Source organism: Cetorhinus maximus, unplaced genomic scaffold (genome assembly GCF_964194155.1).
Source record: "Cetorhinus maximus unplaced genomic scaffold, sCetMax3.hap1.1 HAP1_SCAFFOLD_3810, whole genome shotgun sequence".
Lineage (NCBI taxonomy): Eukaryota > Metazoa > Chordata > Chondrichthyes > Lamniformes > Cetorhinidae > Cetorhinus > Cetorhinus maximus.
The window spans coordinates 1-22,654 of NW_027599716.1; the positions used below are offsets into that span (position 1 = coordinate 1).

The 22,654-nt window shown below is 58.0% G+C and overlaps 1 protein-coding gene and 1 pseudogene across 2 annotated transcripts; one reads left to right on the top strand and one right to left on the bottom strand.

Annotated features, from left to right (window-relative positions):
- Nucleotides 1-5: 5 nt before the first annotated feature.
- LOC144678212 (bolA-like protein 2) lies at nucleotides 6-8,993 on the top strand (the record flags this gene model as incomplete). Its single annotated transcript, XM_078538080.1, has 3 exons — nucleotides 6-44; nucleotides 2,611-2,708; nucleotides 8,658-8,993. Coding segments are annotated over 3 exons (237 nt in total), but the record flags the coding sequence as incomplete, so codon positions are not given.
- A 6,406-nt stretch (nucleotides 8,994-15,399) lies between these two features.
- Nucleotides 15,400-20,659, bottom strand: LOC144678213 (coronin-1A-like; annotated as a pseudogene). Its single transcript, XR_013575989.1, has 6 exons — nucleotides 20,539-20,659; nucleotides 19,182-19,286; nucleotides 17,409-17,554; nucleotides 17,249-17,307; nucleotides 16,220-16,441; nucleotides 15,400-15,518 (listed from the first exon to the last, which is right to left on the bottom strand). The product of XR_013575989.1 is annotated as a coronin-1A-like (transcript).
- Nucleotides 20,660-22,654: the final 1,995 nt, after the last annotated feature.

The following is a 22,654-nucleotide window of genomic DNA, read 5'->3' on the forward strand; positions in this document are numbered from 1 at the left end:
TGGTCAAGGACAAGCTGCTGAAGGGGCTGGAGGCCACCCATGTGGTGAGGGTCGAGGGCAACATGCGGAGGCGGAGGGAGCGGAGGGGGGAATGTGTGGTTGGGGAGAGTGGCAGTGGTGTGGTGGGCTGGGGGGGTGTAGGGAGGGGTGAGGGGTAGGAGTTCACCCACGGTGCTGTTAGGGAGGGAGTTCCAGGATTTTGACCCCGTGTGGTGTAGGTACACCCACAGCGCTGTTAGGGAGGGAGTTCCAGGATTTTGTCCCGTGTGGTGTAGGTACACCCACAGCGCTGTTAGGGAGGGAGTTCCAGGATTTTGTCCCCGTGTGTGGTGTAGGTACACCCGCGGCGCTGTTAGGGAGGGAGTTCCAGGATTTTGTCCTGTGTGGTGTAGGTACACCCACGGCGCTGTTAGGGAGGGAGTTCCAGGATTTTGTCCCGTGTGGTGTAGGTACACCCACGGCGCTGTTTGGGAGGGAGTTCCAGGATTTTGTCCTGTGTGGTGTAGGTACACCCACGGTGCTGTTAGGGAGGGAGTTCCAGGATTTTGTCCCGTGTGGTGTAGGTACACCCACGGCGCTGTTAGGGAGGGAGTTCCAGGATTTTGTCCCGTGTGGTGTAGGTACACCCACAGCGCTGTTAGGGAGGGAGTTCCAGGATTTTGTCCCGTGTGGTGTAGGTACACCCACAGCGCTGTTAGGGAGGGAGTTCCAGGATTTTGTCCCGTGTGGTGTAGGTACACCCACGGCGCTGTTAGGGAGGGAGTTCCAGGATTTTGTCCGTGTGGTGTAGGTACACCCACGGCGCTGTTAGGGAGGTATTTCCAGGATTTTGTCCCGTGTGGTGTAGGTACACCCACGGCGCTGTTAGGGAGGGAGTTCCAGGATTTTGTCCCCGTGTGGTGTAGGTACACCCACGGCGCTGTTAGGGAGGGAGTTCCAGGATTTTGTCCCCGTGTGTGGTGTAGGTACACCCACGGCGCTGTTAGGGAGGGAGTTCCAGGATTTGGACCCAGCGACAGTGAAGGAACGGCCGATATATTCCCAAGTCGGGATGGGTGAGGGGCTCGGAGGGGAACTTCCAGGTGGTGGTGTTCCCCATGTGTCTGCTGCCCTCGTCCTTCTAGATGGTAGAGGTCGTGGGTTTGGGCGGCGCTGTCGAAGGAGCCTTGGCGAGTTGCTGCAGTGCATCTTGTAGATGGTACACACACTGCTGACGGGATTGGATAAGGTGGACAAAGGAAAGCTGTTCCTATTGGCCGATGGCACAAGGAGTGGGGGTGGGCAGGGGGTTTGGTGAGGGTACAGCAGGGAGGGGGTGGTGTCCTCAGATTTAAGGTTTCGGGACAGTAGGGTGTGGTGGTGGGGGGGGTAATGTGAGGGAGAACCTCTTTGCGCAGCGAGTGGTGACGACCTGGAGCTCGCTGCCCACAACATGGTGGCAGCGGGAGTGGCGAACAATTTCAATCGGACGGGCACTGGAGGGGAAAGGAGCTTGCAGGGCTCCGGGGAGTTGGCGGGGGCCGGCGGCAACTGGAATGCTCTACCGAGAGCCAGCAGGGACTCGGAAAGGGCTGAGCGGCCTCCTCCTGTGCCTTGGTGGCTCGAGAGGACTAGAATGCAAAGCGGGTAGAGAGTCGTGCTCCTACCGTACGAAAAGTCCTGCTCAAACCAGATCTCGGAGCTCCTGGGGAGCAGTTCCGTGCTCCGCACCTCAGGAAGGATATACCGACCCTGGCTGGGAGCGCGGTGCGGATTTAGCGGAACGGTACCCGCCCCTCCGAGGGGGTTAAATGACGAGGAGGGGGGGGATTAAACGCAACCTCTGGGTCGTACGCCCTGGAATTTTGGAGGTTAAGGGGGCAAAATCGATCGAAGTTTTCGAGGACATTCGGGGGAACTGATAGGGTCGGGAGAGAGAGAGAGAGAGACGCAGACACAATTTACACCGCTTGGAGAGAGAGTCTAGGACGAGGGGAGCAGAGTCTAAATTTAGAGTCAGGCCTTCCGGGGTTTGAAATTAGGAAACGCTCCTTCACAGAAAGGGCGGGAGAGGTTTGGAACTCTCTCTCCTGCCCACGGCAACTGGCCGATTGTTCAATTTTTAAAAATCGGTGAGATCGATCAGTTTCTGTTATCCAAAGGCGTTGAGGGACACCAGAGGCGGGCAGATGGGGGGGGTGGTTAGGTCACAGATTCGGCCGCACGGCTCGTCGAACGGAGGATCAGGCTCGAGGGGCTGAATGGCCTCCTCCTGTTTTGAAGTTCCTGGGGCGGGGGGAGCCTTTAGTGACCCGACGTGTGGGGCGATGAACGAAAGCCAGCACGGAGTTGTTGAAGGCAAGTTGAGTCTGAGCGTTTTGTTGGGCCTTGTGTGTGTGTCTATGGACTTGCAGAAGGTTTTCGATCTAGTGCCACACGACAGACTGGATAAATACTTGAAGGGGAGAGAAACCTGTCAGGGCCCTGGGGAAAGAGGGGGAGTGGGATTCATGGGGAAAACTCTTTCGAAGAGCCAGTACAGGACTGGTGGGCCGAAGGGCCTCCCCCCGGCGCCGGATCACTCCGCGGAGGGCGCCTTTAACTGAATAAATTCTCTCTCCTGCCCTGTAGGAAGTGGAGGACATCACAGCGGAGAAATGTTCGACAAGCTTCAAGGTGCTGGTGGTCTCGCCAAAGTTTGTGAACAAGCCCCTCCTACAGAGACACAGGTAAGATCCCATCGCTCTTGAGCCGACAGTCCGGGGATATCCTGAAATGGGAATGTAGAATTCCCTCTTGAGTCTTTTCAACGGTCTTAATCACTCATATACCCATTATCACGACTCACTATCTTTTTATTTCTGTTGGACTGTTGTAAGGTGCATAACTTTTTTATTTTCTGTTGGGCTGTGGGTTAAAATTACAATGGCTGCAGCTTGAAAGACATGTCCGCTGGAACAGGATGAGAGATGTATACAATGCTGCAGTCCTGGAGCAGAGTGTGCCATGAAAGACAGGATGGTGCCGGAGAGGAGCCCTGGACCAAGGGAGCTGCCTGACATCAGCATTTTAATTGGCTCTTGACCAGGTGACCAGGTTTTGTGTGCGAGCAGAATAGCCCCTAGCCTGAAAGGAGCAAGACCTAAAACCTCTTTCTCCTGTGTGTGTCCAGCACTCCCCTCTGGCGCTATCCTGTCTTTCATGGCACACTCTGTTCCAGGACTGCAGCATTGTATATATCTCTCATCCTGTTCCAGTGGACATGTGTTTCAAGCTGCAGCCATTGTAATTTTAAGCCAAGTCCAACAGAAACAAAAAAGATATGTGCCTTACACCATGCTCAACCGAGCAACATGCGCTTTTGAAAATTATTATTTTGTCCCGGTCAACTGACAGGGTTGTGGGAATCAGGAAGTAATATCTGAGAGGAATACCAAACCCTACGGAATACTGGGAGAGGCGTATAGCACTAGAGTAGGGAATAGTAAATTATTAGGTGGGGTCAGAGTGAGGGAGAAAGTAATAGGTTGCACTGCAGGTATGTGAATGCACGGGGTGTGGTAAATAAGATTGGTGCGTTCTAGGCGCAGATTACTGGGTGTAAATACGATGTTGCGCCTTTCACATAGATCAAGGAAGGGCAGGGCTGGGTGTTAAATATTCCTGGATACAAGGTGTTCAGGAGAAGAAGAAGAAAGGGGGGAAGGGTGGCGGTATTGATTAAGGAGAGCATTGCAGTGCCGGGGAGAGAGGATGTCCCAGGGGGTGGGGGTCAAGGGCAGAATCTATTTGGCTAGAGCTAAGGAAGAAAAAAGGTGCAATTGCATTCCTCAGTGTAGCCTGTGGGCCACCAACTAGTGGGAAGGCTGTAGAGGAACAAATTTGCAAAGAAATGAACAGGGAGGTGCAAAAATGATAGATTGGTTTATAATGGGTGACTTTAATTACCCAAATATAGACTGGGATGGTGGTGTGAAGAGAGAGGAATGAGTTCCTAGAGTGTATTCAGGAGAATTTCTTATGTGTCCTGTCCAAAGAAAAAGGAGACACTGCTAGACCTGGTTCTTGGGAATGAGGTGGGCCTAGTGTTCCTTGTGTCAGTGGGAGAACATTTAGGGAAGAGTGATCATTGTATCATAAGGTTTAAGGTGACTACAGAAAAGGATGACGAATAATCCAGCGTAACTAACTGGGGGGAAAGCCAACGTCAGTGGGCTAAGAACGGATGTGGGCCGAATAAATTGGAGTCAAAAGGTCGTCAGGAGAAACGCTCGCTGATCCAAGGGCTGCCCGAGAGATGTTTCGGGTACGGTCAAGGTATATTCCCTCGAAAGGGAAAGGTAGGGCAAACAAGTCCAGAGCTCCCTGGATGACAAAGGAGAGGGAGATTAAGATGAAGAAGAAAAAGTGTGTCAATGACGGGTAGAAAATACAACTGAGAGCCAAGGGGAATGCAGGAGGTTCAGAGGGGAGGTGAAAAAGCAGATCGGAGAAGCAGAGAGAGAGTACGAGAAGAGACTGGCAGTTAACTGGAAAGGGAATCCCAAAGTCTTCTACAGGCACATAAGTAGTGAAAATGTGGTAAAAGGAGTCTGGCCGATTAGAGACCAAATAGGGGATTAACGCAGGGAGGCAGGGGTACGAGATGAACAGTTTGCATCTGCCTTTACCCAAGGAAGATGATGTTACCCCAGGTCATGGTGACAGAGGAGGCGATTCAGAAACCAGATGGGTTTAAAATTGATGAGGAGGAGGAGGAGGTGTTAGAGAGGACGTCTGAACTTATTAAAGTCATTGAGGCACCAGGACCGGGTGAGATGCGTCCAAGGACACCGAGGGGAGTTGAGAGCGGGATTTGCGGAGGCAAATGGCCTTAGTTTTCTTTCAATTTCCCTCACACTCCGGGGTGGTGCCAGAGGACTAGAGCAGTGGAAACATTTACACCCTTGTTCAGAAAAAGGGTGTAAAGATTAAACCCAGCAACTACAGGCCAGTCCGTTTAACTTCGGTGGGTGGGGGAAACTTCTAGAAAGAATAATTCGGGACAGAGTTTAACTAACGGTCACTGGGAGAAACGCGGGTTAATTAAGGAAAGCCGGCTTGGGATTTGTTCAGGGAGTATCGTGTTTAACTGACTTGCTGGAGTTTTTTGACCAGGTAGCAGAGGGTCGATGAGGGTAATGCTGTCGATGTGGTGTACATGGACTTCCAGAAGGCGTTTGATAACAGTGCCACACGACAGACTTGTGAGAAAAGTCATGGAGCATAAGGGACAGGAGCGACATGGGTACAGAATGGGCTGGGTGACAGGAAACAGAGAGTCGTGGTTAATGGATGGTTTTCAGGGTTGGAGAGAGGCTTGTAGTGGAGTTCCCCAGGGGTCGGGATTGGGACCCTTGCCTTTCCTGATGTATATTAATGATCTAGACCTCGGTGTACAGGGAACAATTTCAAAACCTGTGGATGATACGAAACTTGGAAGCATTGCAAACTGAGAGGAGGAGAGTGTAGAAACTCAAAAGGACATAGACAAGATGGTGGGGTGGGCAGACAAGTGGCAGATACAGTTTAACACAGAGAGAGAAATGTGAAGCAATTCATTTTGGTGGGAAGAACGCGGAGAGACAGTATAAAATAAAGGGGCAATTCTAAAGGGAGGGCAGGAGCAGAGGGAGCTGGGGGTAACCTCTCGATGTCCCCCTCGACCTCCCCTCTCCCCTCTCCACAGCCCCCTGATCGGGGTGGGGGTGTACAATGTACCCAACCCGAGAACCGGTCAGCACGAGGGGAGGCCATTCTGCCCATCGTGTCTGTGCTGGCTCTTTGAACGATCTGTCCCATTAATCCCACTCCCTCCCCTCTCTCTCTCTCTCTCTCCCTCCTCCCCATATCCCTGTGGATGTTCCCCCTCCCAATGTTTCTCCGATTCCCCCATTCCCAGCGTTCCTATTGAATCTGCTCCCACCGCCTTCCAGATCAACAACAACTCGCTGGGTCCCAAATAAAACCTTTCCCCATCTCCCCCTCTGCTTCTTTACCCCCCCGATCGCCTTCAATCCCTGTCCCTCTGGTTTCCCCACCCCTCCTGCCACCAGGAACAGTTTCCCCCCCTCACTGACTCCCTCGATCCCGACCCCCCTTCCCGATCGGGAACCCCCTCGATTCAACCTCCCCCCCCCTTAACCTTCTCCACTCCGAGGGGAGAACGATCCCAGCTTCTCCCGGTCTCTCTCTCCCACACGGACTGAAGTCCCCTCATCATCCCCCCCACCGGGAACCATTCCGGTAAATCTCCTTCTCCGCACCCTCTCCGAGGGGCATCCACATCCTTCCCAAAGTGCGGAGCCCGGGATTGGACACGAAACTCCAGCTTGGAGCGAACCCGGAGTTTTATAAAGGGTTTAACGTAACCTCCCTGCTCTTGTACCCTACGCCCCTATGAATAAAGCCCAGGATACTGTCTGCTTTATTAACCGCTCTCTCAACCTGTCCTGCCCCCCTTCAATGATTCATACACGTTTACCCCCATCTCCCTCTGCTCCTGCACCCCCCCTTTAGAATTGTACGAGTTGCTTCAGAGTCCAGTCAAGGTTTCCGGTGTTAAGGAGCATCTTATAGGAGGACAGGGAGAGAGAGAGAGAGAGAGAGAGAAGCGGAGAGGTTTAAGGATCCCCGGCCAGCTGAAGGCACGGCCGCCGATGGTGGAGCGATGGGACATGGGCCCGGGGAGGGGAGAAGGAGGAAGAGGAGGAGGAGGAACGTCTCACCCGAGCAGAGCTGACCCCATCTCAGTGGGAAGAGCAGGAGAGCAGAGTATTCCCCAAATGGTGGGATGCGCCGGGAGGTGTTGAGCGTCAAAGGGGGGAACCTGGGCGTCCTTGACCAAGAGCCACTGAAGCCACAGGTACAACGAGCAGGGAAGAAGGCAAAGGGTACGTTGGCCTCCATTGCGAGGGGACTTGAGCAGAGGAGCAGGGATGTCTTACTACAGCTGCGCAGGGCCTTGGCCAGACCACACCTGGGGTACCGTGTCCGGTTTTCGCCTCCGCGCCTAAGCAAGGGCGTCCTTGCCCTAGAGGGAGTGCAGTGAAAGTTCGCCAGGGGGGATTGTCCCGTGAGGAAAGATTAAACAGACCAGGGGGCCTTTATTCCCCTGGAGTTTAGGAGAACAAGAGGCGATCTCACCTCTGAGAGGCGATGGCGTAGCGGGTATTGTCGGTGGGCTAGTAATCCAGGAACCCAGGGTAACCTCAAGGCCAACTTGCAGGTTGAGTCGGTAGTTAGGAAGGCAAATGCAACGTTGGCATTTATTTCGAGGGGACTAGAATATAAAAACCGGGATGTGCTGCTGAGGCTTTATAAGGCTCTGGTCAGACCACGTTTAGAATATGGTGAGCAATTTTGGGCCCCGTATCTCAGGAAGGATGTTCTGGGCCCTGGAGAGGGTCCAGAGGAGGTTCACGAGAACGATCCCAGGAATGAAAGGCTTAACATATGAGGAAGGTTTGAGGACTCTGGGTCTATACTCGATGGAGTTTAGAAGGATGAGGGGGAATCTGATTGAAACTTACAGAATACTGAAAGGCCTGGATAGAGTGGGACGTGGGGAAGATGTTTCCATTAGTAGGAGAGACTAGGACCCGAGGGCACAGCCTCAGAGTAAAGGGAAGACCTTTTAGAACAGAGATGAGGAGAAACTTCTTTAGCCAGAGAGAGTGGTGAATCTATGGAATTCATTGCCGCAGAAGGCTGTGGAGGCCAGGTCAGTGAGTGTATTTAAGACCGAGATAGATAGGTTCTCGATTGGTAAGGGGATCAAAGGTTACGGGGAGAAGGCGGGAGAATGGGGTTGAGAAACTTATCAGCCATGATTGAATGGCGGAGCAGACTCGATGGGCCGAATGGCCTAATTTCTGCTCCTGTATCTTACGGTAATGCTCTGGGGACCCAGGTTCGAACCCCGCCAGGAGTTTGAATTCGATAAAAACCCGGAATGAAAAGTCTAATGATATGACCGTTGTTTGTAAAAACACACCAGGTGCACTGATCCCCTTTAAGAAGGGGAATCTGTTGTCCTTACCTTGCCTGGCCTACACGTTACTCCAGACCCACAGCGATGTGGTTGCTGGCCTGGCCAGAGACACCCACGCCCCATGGACGAATAAAACAAAAAAAACGTACAAAAGGGTGGATGCAGGGAGGGTTTTAGGGGCCCCCAGGAGAAGGGGTCGGCCATTTGGGGCTGAGATGAAGGAGAAATGTCTTCACTCGGGGAGGGTTGTGAATCTTTGGAATTTTCTTATCCCAGAGAGCGGCGGGTGCTCCGTCATCGAGTAGGTTCAAGACCCGGGAGATCGAGGGATTTTTTTGGATGCTGAGGGGGATCGCGGGACGTGGGGAGAGTGCGGGAAGGTGGAGTTGAGGGAGAAGATCAGCCACAGGCTGGATTAAGGTGGAGTTGAGGGAGAAGATCAGCCACAGGCTGGATTAAGGTGGAGTTGAGGGAGAAGATCAGCCACAGGCTGGATTAAGGTGGAGTTGAGGGGGAAGATCAGCCACAGGCTGGATTAAGGCGGAGTTGAGGTGGATGATCAGCCACAGGCTGGATTAAGGGGGCGGAGCAGGCTCCAAGGGCCGAATGGTTGTCTCACGGTTGTCCTCTTCTCTCCACGGCGCAGGATGGTGAACGCCTGCTTGGCCGATGAGCTGAAACTCATCCACGCCTTTGAGCAGAAGACGCTCAGTCCGGAGCAGTGGGAGACACAGAAGGCGCAGTGAGGGCTGGGAAGGAGAACCGGAGAGAGGGAGAGGGAGAGAAGGCTTCGAAGAAGGAGCTGAAACCTGCCGGGGATTTGCACTCTCCACCCCGATGGCGAGGATGCCAGGGACCGACAGTGCCAATCTTGTCCGCGGATGCTTTGCACTGAGAGTTGCGTTGTACGTTGTTTGTTTTTTACTCTGCTTATTCCTGTGACTTGATTTATCTGTTACAAATAAACTCTCAAAAGCCTCAGTCCCGCAGAGGTCATGTCTTCCGACGGGCAGTGACAAAGCCACGTTGATACGCTGGGTTAGACCAGGCTAAAACCTCCACCCTCACGCACGTCTCTCGAGCGAAATGGAGTCCGAATCTCTCTCGGTCCCACGTCACCAGGCGTCAGGAACAGGCGAGGCAACGGCTCGGAGAAAGGGGACGCTTTTTAAGGAGCCTCTTCAAGGAGGGGGGAGAGAGAGAGAGAGAGAGAGAGAGCGAGGGGAGGCGGAGAGGTTGAGGTAAGGAATTCCAGAGTTTAGGGTCTCCCCCCTCCCCAGGCAGCTGAAGGCACGGCCGCCCAGTGTCGGAGCGATGGGAATCGGGGGATGCCCGAGAGGCCGGAATCGGAGGAGCGCAGAGATCTCGGAGGGTCGTAGGAGGTTACAGAGATAGGGAGGATTGTAGGAGGTTACAGAGATAGGGAGGGATGTAGAGGGACTGGAGGAGGTTACAGAGATAGGGAGGGTTGTAGGGGCTGGAGGAGGTTACAGAGATAGGGAGGGTTGTAGGGGCTGGAGGAGGTTACAGAGATAGGGAGGGCTGTAGGGGCTGGAGGATGTTACAGAGATAGGGAGGGTTGTAGGGGTTGGAGGAGGTTACAGAGATAGGGAGGGGTGTAGGGGCTGGAGGAGGTTACAGAGATAGGGAGGGGTGTAGGGGCTGGAGGAGGTTACAGAGATAGGGAGGGTTGTAGGGGCTGGAGGATGTTACAGAGATAGGGAGGGTTGTAGGGGTTGGAGGAGGTTACAGAGATAGGGGTGTAGGGGTTGGAGGAGGTTACAGAGATAGGGTTGTAGGGGCTGGAGGAGGTTACAGAGATAGGGAGGGGTATAGGGGCTGGAGGAGGTTACAGAGATAGGGAGGGGTGTAGGGGCTGGAGGAGGTTAGAGATAGGGAGGGTTGTAGGGGGCTGGAGGAGGTTACAGAAATAGGGATCGGTGTAGGGGCTGGAGGAGGTTACAGAGATACGGTTGTAGGGGCTGGAGGAGGTTACAGAGATAGGGTTGTAGGGGCTGGAGGAGGTTACAGAGATAGGGAGGGGTGTAGGGGCTGGAGCAGGTTACAGAGATAGGGAGGGTTGTAGGGGGCTGGAGGAGGTTACAGAGATAGGGAGGGTTGTAGGGGGCAGGAGGAGGTTACAGAGATAGGGAGGGTTGTAGGGGGCTGGAGGAGGTTACAGAGATAGGGAGGGTTGTAGAGGGGCTGGAAGAGGTTACAGAGATAGGGAGGTGTGTAGGGGGCTGGAGGAGGTTACAGAGATAGGGAGGGGTGTAGGGGCTGGAGGAGGCTACAGATATAGGGAGGGTTGTAGGGGCTGGAGAAGGTTACAGAGATAGGGGTGTAGGGGCTGGAGGAGGTTACAGAGATAGGGGTGTAGGGGCTGGAGGAGGTTACAGAGTTAGGAAGGGTTGTAGGAGCTGGAGGATGTTACAGAGATAGGGAGGGTTGTAGTGGCTGGAGGAGGTTACAGAGATAGGGGTGTAGGGGCTGGAGGTGGTTACAGAGATAGGGTTGTAGGGGCTGGAGGAGGTTACAGAGATAGGGAGGGTTGTAGGGGACTGGAGGAGGTTACAGAGATAGGGAGGGGTGTAGGGGCTGGAGGAGGTTACAGAGATAGGGAGGGTTGTAGGGGCTGGAGGAGGTTACAGAGATAGGGAGGGGTGTAGGAGCTGGAGGAGGTTACAGAGATGGGGAGGGGTGTAGGGGCTGGAGGAGGTTACAGAGATAGGGAGGGTTGTAGGGGCTGGAGGATGTTACAGAGATAGGGAGGGTTGTAGGGGCTGGAGGAAGTTACAGAGATAGGGAGGGTTGTAGGGGTTGGAGGAGGTTACCGAGATAGGGAGGGGTGTAGGGGCTGGAGGAGGTTACAGAGATAGGGAGGGTTGTAGGGGCTGGAGGAAGTTACAGAGATAGGGAGGGTTGTAGGTGTTGGAGGAGGTTACCGAGATAGGGAGGGGTGTAGGGGCTGGAGGAGGTTACAGAGATAGGGAGGGTTGTAGGGGTTGGAGGAGGTTACAGAGATAGGGTTGTAGGGGCTGGAGGAGGTTTCAGAGATAGGGAGGGCTGTAGGGGCTGGAGGAGGTTACAGAGATAGGGAGGGTTGTAGGTGCTGGAGGAGGCTACAGAGATAGGGAGGGGTGTAGGGGCTGGAGGCGGTTACAGAGATAGGGAGGGTTGTAGTGGCTGGAGGAGGTTACAGAGAGAGGGAGGGGTGTAGGGGCTGGAGGAGGTTACAGAGTTAGGGAGGGTTGTAGGGGCTGGAGGATGTTACAGAGATAGGGAGGGTTGTAGTGGCTGGAGGAGGTTACAGAGATAGGGGTGTAGGGGCTGGAGGTGGTTACAGAGATAGGGTTGTAGGGGCTGGAGGAGGTTACAGAGATAGGGAGGGTTGTAGGGGACTGGAGGAGGTTACAGAGATAGGGAGGGGCGTAGGGGCTGGAGGAGGTTACAGAGATAGGGAGGGTTGCAGGGGCTGGAGGAGGTTACAGAGATAGGGAGGGGTGTAGGAGCTGGAGGAGGTTACAGAGATAGGGAGGGGTGTAGGGGCTGGAGGAGGTTACAGAGATAGGGAGGGTTGTAGGGGCTGGAGGATGTTACAGAGATAGGGAGGGTTGTAGGGGCTGGAGGAAGTTACAGAGATAGGGAGGGTTGTAGGGGTTGGAGGAGGTTACCGAGATAGGGAGGGGTGTAGGGGCTGGAGGAGGTTACAGAGATAGGGAGGGTTGTAGGGGCTGGAGGATGTTACAGAGATAGGGAGGGTTGTAGGGGCTGAGGAAGTTACAGAGATAGGGAGGGTTGTAGGTGTTGGAGGAGGTTACCGAGATAGGGAGGGGTGTAGGGGCTGGAGGAGGTTACAGAGATAGGGAGGGTTGTAGGGGTTGGAGGAAGTTACAGAGATAGGGTTGTGGGGCTGGAGGAGGTTTCAGAGATAGGGAGGGTTGTAGGGGCTGGAGGGGGTTACAGAGATAGGGAGGGGTGTAGGGGCTGGAGGAGGTTACAGAGATAGGGAGGGCTGGAGGAGGTTACAGAGATAGGGAGGGTTGTAGGTGCTGGAGGAGGCTACAGAGATAGGGAGGGGTGTAGGGGCTGGTGGAGGTTACAGTGATAGGGTTGTAGGGGCTGGAGGAGGTTACAGAGATAGGGAGGGGTGTAGGGGCTGGAGGCGGTTACAGAGATAGGGAGGGTTGTAATGGCTGGAGGAGGTTACAGAGATAGGGAGGGGTGTAGGGGCTGGAGGAGGTTACAGAGATAGGGAGGGGTGTAGGGGCTGGAGGAGGTTACAGAGATAGGGAGGGGTGTAGGGGGCTGGAGGAGGTTACAGAGATAGGGAGGGGTGTAGGGGCTGGAGGAGGTTGCAGAGATAGGGAGGGTTGTAGGGAGTGGAGGAGGTTACAGAGATAGGGAGGGGTGTAGGGGCTGGAGGAGGTTACAGAGATAGGGAGGGGGGAGTGAGGGCCATGGAGGGATTTGAAAACGAGAGTGTGGATTTGAAAATGGAGGGGTTGCCAGACCGGGAGCCCGTGTGGGTCAGCGAGCGCTGGGGGTGACGGGTGAGGGGGACTCGGTGTGAGTTCGGACACAGGGGGAGCAGCGGAGTTTGGGACAAGCTGAAGTTTACGGAGGGTGGGGTGTGGGAGAGCGGTCGGGAGAGCGCTGGGATAGTCGAGTGCGGAGGGAACGAGGGCGCGGGCGAGGGTTTCTGTAGTCGATGAGCTGAGACGGGGTTGGAGCCGGGCAATGTTAGTGAGGTGGGAGTGGGTGGTCTTAGTGACGGGGCGGACATGAAGTCGGAAGCTCGTCTTGAGGTCAAATACGATCCAGAGGCAGCGAACAGTTCGGACAGTTCTCGGACAATGACCAAGGAGAGGGACGGAGTCAGTAACCCATTGGAGACCCGTACCCTGGGGAGAGTCGGTGCCCGTACCCCGGGGAGAGTCGGTGCCCGTACCCCGGGGAGAGTCGGTGCCCGGACCCCGGGGAGAGTCGGGGTGATTGGGATTATGCCGATGGGGACCTCACACACAGACAGTTACAAACAGAGTCAGAAGCTCCGATTTCCTTTCAATTGATAGCATTTATTCTTTTACAAGTTGATGTATTTCACAGCTTGTTAAAAATAATATTAGTCCTTTTGGTAAAAAAGGAATTGCATGTGCAGTTGCTTCCTCTCCCTGTGAGGGTGCAGGATTCTCCCTGGGCACTGGGAACCAAGCCTTTCACACTCTCCCCTCCGTCTCTCTCCCTACCCCCTATCTCTCTCTCTCTAACTCCCCCTCTATCTCCTGCTCTCTCTATCTCTCTATCCCCGTCTCCCTCTCTCCTCTCTCTATCTCCCCCTCGCTCTCCACCTCAATCTCCCTCTCTCTTCCCCTTCTCTTGCTCTTTCTCCCCCCTCTCTCTCCCTTTCTCTCTTTATATCTCTCACTCTTTCTCTCTCTTTCTGTGTCACACTTTCTACTCTCTCTATCTCTCTTTGACTCCCATTTCTCTATGTATCTCTGTCCCCCTCTCTGTCTCCCCCTCTCTCTATTCCCCCCTCTTTCCCCCCCTCTCTACCTCTCCTTCCTCTCTCACTCTCTCATTCTCTTTCTCTCTCCCTCTCTCTATCTCCCACCTCTCTCCCCTCTCTCTCTCCTCTCCCCCTCTCTCTCACCCTCTCCTCTCTCTCCTCCCTCTCTCTCCCTTCGTTCTCTCCCCTCATTCTCTCTCTCTGCCCCCTCTCTCTCTCTTCCCCCCTCTCCTCTCTCTCCCCCTCTCTCTCTCTCCCCCTCTCCCCCCCTCTCCTCTCTCTCCCCCGTCTCTCTCTCTTCCCCCCTCTCCTTCTCTCTCTCCTCCCCCTCTCTATCTCTCCTTCCCGCCCCTCTCTCTCTCTCTGTCTATCTCTGTCCTGGAGGTCACTGGGGCAGAGTCCTTGAGGCTCACTTTTCCCAGTCTGTAGAACCACTCTCGGTGCTTCTGCCATAGACCCCTCCTCCCTCCCTCGCTCCCTCCCTCAAGCGCCTGCCCCTCCCCCCCTCCCCCCCCCCCCCCAACCCCACCCCGCCTCGCAACCCGGGTCTAACTCCCGCTCGAATACCACCCGCACAGTTCAAAATGGCCGCCGCTCACCAAAGCGCAGGACACGTTTCCGTGTCGATAGAAGAAAATTCCGGAAAAGCAGCAGAGAGAACGTGAACACCCCCCCACCTCCCCGGGCCAACTTTACAACCCTGTCCCGAATTCGGGGGCCCCCACCCTGAGCAAGATCCCCTAGCGACCACCCCCTCCCTCTCGGGCCGAGTGGACTGTTCGGGCCACGAAGACTCCCAACGAGGCTCCGCCATTGGCTGACTGGGCCCGATGACGTCGCCCGGCGGGAGAGCCCATTTCTCTCGAGGGGTGGGCCCTCAGAAATGCCGCCATCTTGGTTGGCGATTTTCACATCCCCCCATTTCCCCACCACCCCCCCACCAAACAATCCCCCACCCCCCGGAGCTCCCCCCGACATCATCGTCTTCCCCCACCAAGGGTTTATAACAGGGGTCCCTGATGGAGAGACTCCCCCTTTAACAGGGGTCCCTGACGGAGAGACTCCCCTTTAACAGGGGTCCCCGAGGGAGAGACTCCCTCTTTAACAGGGGTCCCCGAGGGAGAGACTCCCTCTTTAACAGGGGTCCCTGACGGAGAGACTCCCCCTTTAACAGGGCCCCCCGACGGAGAGACTCCCTCTTTAACAGGGGTCCCTGACGAAGAGACTCCCTCTTTAACAGGGGTCCCTGACGAAGAGACTCCCTCTTTAACAGGGGTCCCCGACGGAGAGACTCCCCCTTTAACAGGTGTCCCTGACGAAGAGATTCCCCCTTTAACAGGGGTCCCTGAGGGAGAGACTCCCCCTTTAACAGGGGTCCCCGAGGGAGAGACTCCCTCTTGAACAGGGGTCCCTGACGGAGAGACTCCCTCTGTAACAGGGGTCCCTGACGGAGAGACTCCCCCTTGAACAGGGGTCCCTGACGGAGAGACTCCCTCTGTAAAAGGGGTCCCTGATGGAGAGACTCCCTCTTGAACAGGGGTCCCTGACGGAGAGACTCCCTCTGTAAAAGGGGTCCCTGACGGAGAGACTCCCCCTTTAACAGGGGTCCCTGACGGAGAGACTCCCTCTTTAACAGGGGACCCCGACGGAGAGACTCCCTCTGTTTGAGGGGAGTGGGTGACGGGGTGGGGGTGGTGGTGGTTGGTTGGGTGGGGTGGGGGGGGCGCGTTGTGTAACCTGGCGGCCATTTTGTCGGCCTGAGGGGGCCTTAATTTAATCAGGGGTGGGGTTCTCAATCTCTTTGCTGCTTTTTTCCTTGAGGTTTTAAGCATCTCCGCGATGCCGCGATGATTTTGGGCTCGTTCTGTGCGGTGTCTTTCTCATTATCCTTTACGCTTTGCCCTCCAGCTCTGTGATTCGCCGTTCGTGCTCCTGAACTTTGACCTTTAGCTTCTCCATCTCCTCCAACAGGGACTCGATGGCTGGACCCTGCAACTGGTCAGAGGGTTAGAGAAGGGGGGCGCTGAGTTCCCCTGAGTGGTGCCGACATGTTCCCTTTTACCCGCGCGCAGTCAGGCTATTCGGCCCCTCCATTCCCCCCCACCCCGCTTAATCCAGCCTGTGGCTGATCTTCTCCCTCGACTCCACCTCCCCGCACTCCCCCCCATATCCCCTCGAACCCCCTCGGCGCCCAAAAACCCTCTCGATCTCCCGGTCTTGAACCTACTCGATGTCGGAGCACCCACCGCTCTCTGGGGTAGGAGAATTCCAAAGATTCACAACCCTCCCCGAGTGAAGACATTTCTCCTTCATCTCAGCCCAAAACGGCCGACCCCTTCTCCTGAGACTGGGACCCCCCGTGTTCTAGACTCTCCGGCCCGGGGAGAGGGGGGGAAACAGCCTCTCAGCATCGACCCTGTCAAAGCCCTTCAGAGTTTTCTACCTTTCAGTGAGACGACCTCTCATTCTTCGAAACTCCAGGGAATAGAGACCCATTCTCCTCAATCTCTCCTCCTGGGACAATCCCTCTCATCCCAGGAACCAGTCTAGTGAACCTTCGTTACTCTCCCTCTAGGGCAGGGATGTCCTTCCTTAGGTAAGGAGACCAAAACCGGACCCAGAGCTCCGGGTGTGGTCTCACCCAGCGGGCACTCAGTCAGAACGCAACCCATTGAAGTCACGATCCTCACACTTACCCCGTGCGATCCAGAGTCAGAGGTGGAATGTGCCCTGTGCGCGCCATCCTTGACATCTAGAACCTTCTTGCACACCTTGAACTCGCGAGACTTCACGGTGCACTCGTTCTTCAGGGAGATGTAGATGGGATCGGCGTCCTTCCCTCCAAACCACTGCTCAGCCTCGAGAGCGGGTTCAGGTCCAATGGTGTCAGGGTACAGGTCCTCCTGGAACAGGTCCGACTGCCAGGGGGTGAGAGAGAGAGAGAGGGGTCACCATCGTCAGTGCTGAGGGAGCGCCGCACTGTCGAAGGGTCAGTGCTGAGGGAGCGCCCGCACTGTCGGAGGGTCAGCGCTGAGGGAGCGCCGCACTGTCGGAGGGTCAGCGCTGAGGGAGCGCCGCACTGTCGGAGGGTCAGTGCTGAGGGAGCCCCGCACTGTCGGAGGGTCAGTGCTGAGGGAGCGCCGCACTGTGGGAGGGTCAGTACTGAGGGAGCGCCGCACTGTCGGAGGGTCAGTGCTGAGGGAGCGCCGCACTGTGGGAGGGTCAGTGCTGAGGGAGCGCCGCACTGTGGGAGGGTCAGTGCTGAGGGAGCGCCGCGCTGTCGGAGGGTCAGTGCTGAGGGAGCGCCGCACTGTCGGAGGGTCAGTGCTGAGGGAGCGCCGCACTGTCGGAGGGTCAGTGCTGAGGGAGCGCCGCACTGTGGGAGGGTCAGTGCTGAGGGAGCGCCGCACTGTGGGAGGGTCAGTGCTGAGGGAGCCCCGCACTGTGGGAGGGTCAGTGCTGAGGGAGCGCCGCACTGTCGGAGGGTCAGTACTGAGGGAGCGCCGCACTGTCGGAGGGTCAGTGCTGAGGGAGCGCCGCACTGTCGGAGGGTCAGGTGCTGAGGGAGCGCCGCACTGTGGGAGGGTCAGTGCTGAGGGAGCGCCGCACTGTGGGAGGGTCAGTGCTGAGGGAGCGCCGCACTGTCGGAGGGTCAGTGCTGAGGGAGTTGAGGGAGGGTCAGCGCTGCCTCAGGAACAATGATATTGGAGGTGAGGGTGTAATACCTTTCGAGGGACAGTCATCGCAATCGGCTCACACCTCCTCTCGTGTAGCTTGGTAGAATCTAAAGGGAACGAAGGGGAGGGTTAATCCATGAGACAAAGTCCCCGTCGCTGACCGCTCCCTGGGCCCCGACCCCCGACCCCTGACCCCTGTGTCTCCTACCTGGCGATCTCGCACTTCTTGACATCCAGGCCTCTCTTGGGCATGTAGCCAATGCCCCTCTGAGACTCCTTGCTCGAGTACATGGACAGGTAGTGGACGTAGGGAGCCTCCTCGGTCACCTCAAAGTATCGGATGCTGCTGTCACCCTGGGGAGCAGAGGAATGGTCACCTCTCAGTCCTACCTCCCCACAACACCACCTCCACACTCCCCTCGCACAGGGAGACCCCTCCCTCCCTCCCTCACCACCTCCACACTCCCCTCGCACAGGGAGACCCCTCCCTTCTCCCTCCCTCCCTCCCTCACCACCGCCACACTCCCCTCGCACAGGGAGACCCCTCCCTTCTCCCTCCCTCCCTCCCTCACCACCGCCACACTCCCCTCGCACAGGGAGACCCCTCCCTCCCTCCCTCACCACCTCCACACTCAACCTCGCACAGGGAGACCCCTCCCTCCGGACACATCTCCCCCGTTCACCACCTCCACACTCCCCTTCGCACAGGAGACCCCTCCCTCACCACCTCCACACTCCCCTCGCACAGGGAGACCCCTCCCTCCCTCCCTCACCACCTCCACACTCCCCTCGCACAGGGAGACCCCTCCCTCCGGACACATCTCCCCTCCGTCACCACCGCCACACTCCCCTCGCACAGGGACAAACCCCTCCCTCCGGACACATCTCCCTCCTCCCTCCCCTCACCCCCTCTCCCCTCCCTCCCTCACCCCCTCTCTCCCCTCCCTCTCTTCATCACCCCCTCTCCCCTCCCTCTCTTCATCACCCCCTCTCCCCTCCCTCACCCCCCTCTCCCCTCCCTCACCCCCTCTCCCCTCCCTCCCTCACCCCCTCTCCCCTCCCTCACCCCCTCTCCCCCCTCTCTTCATCACCCCCTCTCCCCTCCCTCACCCCTCTCTCCTCTCTCCCCTCCCTCCCTCACCCCCTCTCCCCTCCCTCACCCCCTCTCCCCCTCCCTCTCTTCATCACCCCCTCTCCCCTCCCTCCCCCCTCTCCCCTCCCTCACCCCCTCTCCCCTCCCTCTCTTCATGACCCCCTCTCCCCTCCCTCCCCCCTCTCCCCTCCCTCCCTCACCCCCTCTCCCCTCACCCCCTCTCCCCTCCCTCCCTTCATCACCCCCTCTCCCCTCCCTCCCTTACCCCCTCTCCCCTCCCTCCCTCCCTCACCCCCTCTCCCCTCCCTCACCCCTTCTCCCCTCCCTCCCTCTCCCCTCCCTCACCCCTTCTCCCCTCCCTCCCTCCCTCACCCCCTCTCCCCTCCCTCCACCCCCTCCCCTCCCTCCCTCACCCCCTCTCCCCTCCCTCCTTTCATCACCCCTTCTCCCCTCCCTCCTTCCCAAACCCCCTCTCCCCTCCCGTCCCTCCCTCCCCCCTCTTCCCCTCCCTCCCTCACCCCCTCTCCCCTCCCTCCCTCACCCCTTCTCCCCTCCCTCCCTCCCTCACCCCCTCTCCTCTCCCTCCCCTCACCCCCTCTCCCCTCCCTCCCTCACCCCCTCCCCTCTCCCTCCCTCTCCCCTCCCTCACCCCCCTCCCTCCCTCCCTCTCTCACCCCCTCTCCCCTCCCTCCCTCACCCCCTCCCTCCCTCTCTCACCCCCCTCCCCTCCCTCCCTCACCCCCCTCCCTCCCTCTCTCACCCCCTCTCCCCTCCCTCCCTCCCTCACCCCCTCCCCCTCCCTCCCTCACCCCCTCTCCCCTCCCTCCATCTTCCCCACCCGCCTCCCCTCTCCCTCCCCTCTGCCTCCCCTCTCCTGTTAACCCTTACCTTGCCGCACAGGTAGACGATGTTTGAGTCAGGGTCGTAGAATGGAATGAGAACACCGCTCCCCACATCCAGCTCCTCCAGGGTCATCGCCTCCGACATGTTCTTCTGAAAGGGAATAACAGCAACGTTAGGAGAGAGTGAGAGAGTGGCTAGAGGAGAGAGGGAGGGAGAGAGAGAGGGGCTAGAGGAGAGAGGGAGGGAGAGAGAGAGGGGCTAGAGGAGAGAGGGAGGGAGAGAGAGGGGCTAGAGGAGAGAGGAAGGGAGAGAGAGAGGGGAGAGGGAGAGAGAAAGTGAGAGCGAAGGAGGGAGTGAGACAGGGAGAAGAGGGAGGGAGTTGGAGGAAGAGAGGGTGAAGGGGGGTGGAGAGGGAGAGAGACAGACAGACGGAGGGAGAGAGACAGGGAGACGGAGGGAGGGAGAGAGAGAGACAGAGGGTGGGAGAGAGAGAAGGAAGAAGATGGAGAAAGGGAGGGAGGGGGGTGAGAGAGGCAGAGAGGGAGCGAGGAAGAGAGAGGGGTCGACAGAGGGAGAGAGGGTGAAAGGGGGGAGAGAGGGTGGGAGAGAGAGGTAGGGAGACGGAGACAGAGAGACAAAGGGAGAGACCTACCAACAGTGACTTTATCTCATCTCTCTTTTTCATCAACCCCATTTCCCCCTCTTTGTCCACTTTCATTGCTGTGCTCCTTCCCCCATTTCTCTCCCTCCCTCGCTCCCTCCCTCCCTCTCTCTGTCTCTCCCTCCCTCCCTCTCTCCCTCCCTCCCTCTCCCTCCCTCCCTCTCTCCCTCCCTCCCTCTCTCTGTCTCTCCCTCCCCCTCCCTCCCTCCCTCTCTCCCTCCTTCCCTCTCTCTGTCTCTCCCTCCCTCCCTCTCTCCCTCCCTCCCTCTCTCCCTCCCTCTCCCTCCCTCTCCCTCCCTCCCTCTCTCCCTCCCTCCCTCTCTCCCTCCCTCTCCCTCCCTCTCTCCCTCCCTCCCTCTCTCTGCCCCTCTGCCTGTCTCTCTCTGTCTCTCTCTGTCTCCCCCCTTCTCTCTCTGCCTCTCCCTCTCCCTCCCTATCTCTCTGCCTCTCTTTCTCTCTCTCTCCCCTTCCCACTCTCTCTCCCGCCTGTTCTCTCTCTCTCTCTCTCTCCTGCCTCCCTCCCCTCTCCCCCCGCTCCACATTCCTTTCCTCTCTCTCCCCCTCTCTTCACCCCTCACTTTCCTCCCTCTCCCTCCCTTCCCCACTCCTCCTCTCTCTCTCTCTCTCTCTCTCTCTACCTCCCTTTGGCCCAGTTCTCTCTCCCCCACCCCACACCCCCCACCCCTCTTACCCCACCAACCTCTCCCCCACCCCCCCGGCCTTCAAGCCCACGTGACTCACCATGTCCCACAGCGCCACTTGCCCGCTCACTCATCTTCCCAAACCCGGTGGTCAGAATCTTGTCACCGGTGACGAAGATGGCACGGACTGGCCGGGAGCCGTCGTGAGACTTCTCCTTCTCCTGCAGAGGACAAAGAGGCGAGAGGACGTCAGGGAGTTTGCCCGGCCTTCCCGGGGCGAGGGTGGTGCTCACTGCCCTCGGAGGAGCCCGATAGGGTGAAGTGAAAAGGACCGCACAAGAGTTGGTTCCATTGGCTCGTCCCCCGGCTCTCCTCTCACGCCCAGTGTCCCGGCTGTCACCTGTTTGTACGTGCTCGACGCGCGTCACCCAACAGTGCCCTTCACCGGCGCATCTTAACCCCGCGACTAACGGACCCTTAAGCGCCGCCTTCTAAGTGCAGGGCGGGCTCCGTCCGCAGCCTGAACGATGGAGGCCGTTGGAGGGGGGTGGGGTAGCGTCGGCACCCCTGGGGACCCCTTACCCCACCTCCCTCTCCCCGCTAAGGAAACCGAAGGCATTGTCAAGAGTACAAAAACCGGGAAGTCTCGCTCCGACTGTCCAGGGCGTCGGTGAGACCCGCTCCTGGGGCCCTGCGGACAGTTTCGGTCTCCCGACTTAAGGAGGGACAGACTCGCGCTGGAGGAGGTTCAGAGAAGCCTCACTCGGACCGATTCCTGGGACGAAGGGGGGGTGGGGTTTGTCTTGTGAGGAGAGGTTGAGCAGGTTGGGCCCTGTCCCCACATTTTGGAGTTTAGAAGAACGAGAGGCGATCTTATCGAGACAGATAAGATTTGGAGGGGGGTGGGTAGGGGGCTCGACAGGGGTGGATGCTGGGAGGATGTTTACCCCCCTCGTGTGGGGTGAGGGGGTATCTAGAACGAGGAGGGAGGAGGGGGGCACAGTTTCAGAATGAGGGGTTGAAGACGGACAGGAGGAGGAATTTCTCCTCTCAGAGGGGGGTCAGTCTGTGGGATTCTCTCCCCCCCCCACCTCCCCCCCAGAGAGCAGTGGAGGCCGGGGCTGTTGGATATACTCAGGGCCGAGGGAGGCGGGTTTATGATCGACGAGGGGGAGTTGAGGGTTATGGTGGGGAGGGGGGGAACAGACAGGAAAGTGGAGTTAAGGCCACAATCAGGTCAGCCATGATCTTATCGAATGGTGGAGCAGGCTCGAGAGGGGCTGAATGGCCTCCTCCCGCTCCTAGCACTGAGAGACCAGCATAAAAGACTCCGTTTAAGGGCCTGGGGCCTGCCTCCTGCCCCCTTTCCCCACAGGGCCGGCCTGGTCAGCCTGGGGCCTGCTCACCAGGGCCCTGTCTCCTGCCCCCTTTCCCCACCGGGCCTGCTCACCAGGGCCCTGCCTCCTGCCCCCTTTCCCCACAGGGCCTGCCTGGGGCCTGCTCAGCCTGGGGCCTGCCTCCTGCCCCCTTTCCCCACAGGGCCGGCCTGCTCAGCCTGGGGCCTGCTCACCAGGGCCCTGCCTCCTGCCCCCTTTCCCCACCGGGCCTGCCTGGGGCCTGGTCAGCCTGAGGCCTGCCTCCTGTCCCCTTTCCCCACAGGGCCTGCCCGGGGCCTGGTCAGCCTGAGGCCTGCCTCCTGCCCCCTTTCCCCACAGGGCCGGCCTGGTCAGCCTGGGGCCTGCCTCCTGCCCCCTTTCCCCACAGGGCCTGCCTGGGGCCTGCTCAGCCTGGGCCCTGCCTCCTGCCCCCTTCCCCCACAGGGCCTGGTCAGCCTGGGCCCTGCCTCCTGTCCCCTTTCCCCACCGGGCCTGCCTGGGGCCTGCTCAGCCTGGGCCCTGCCTCCTGCCCCCTTCCCCCACAGGGCCTGCTCAGCCTGGGGCCTGGCCTTGTTTCTATCTGTTCACAGAGATGTGGGCATCACGGGCAGGGCCGGCATTTATTGCCCGTCCCTAACTGCCCCCCACCCCGGTGAGCCGCCATCTTCATTACAACGGGGTCTCGCTGGGACAGTGAAGGGTGGAACCACAGGGCGGCAGGGCCCGGAGTCACGTGTAGGCCGGAGAGGGTAAGGACGGCCGGTTTCCTCCCCCAGGTGGGTTTCCGGCCTATCCGGCCTATCCGGCTGGTTCATGGTCACTGGGGGTAGTTCTCCCGTT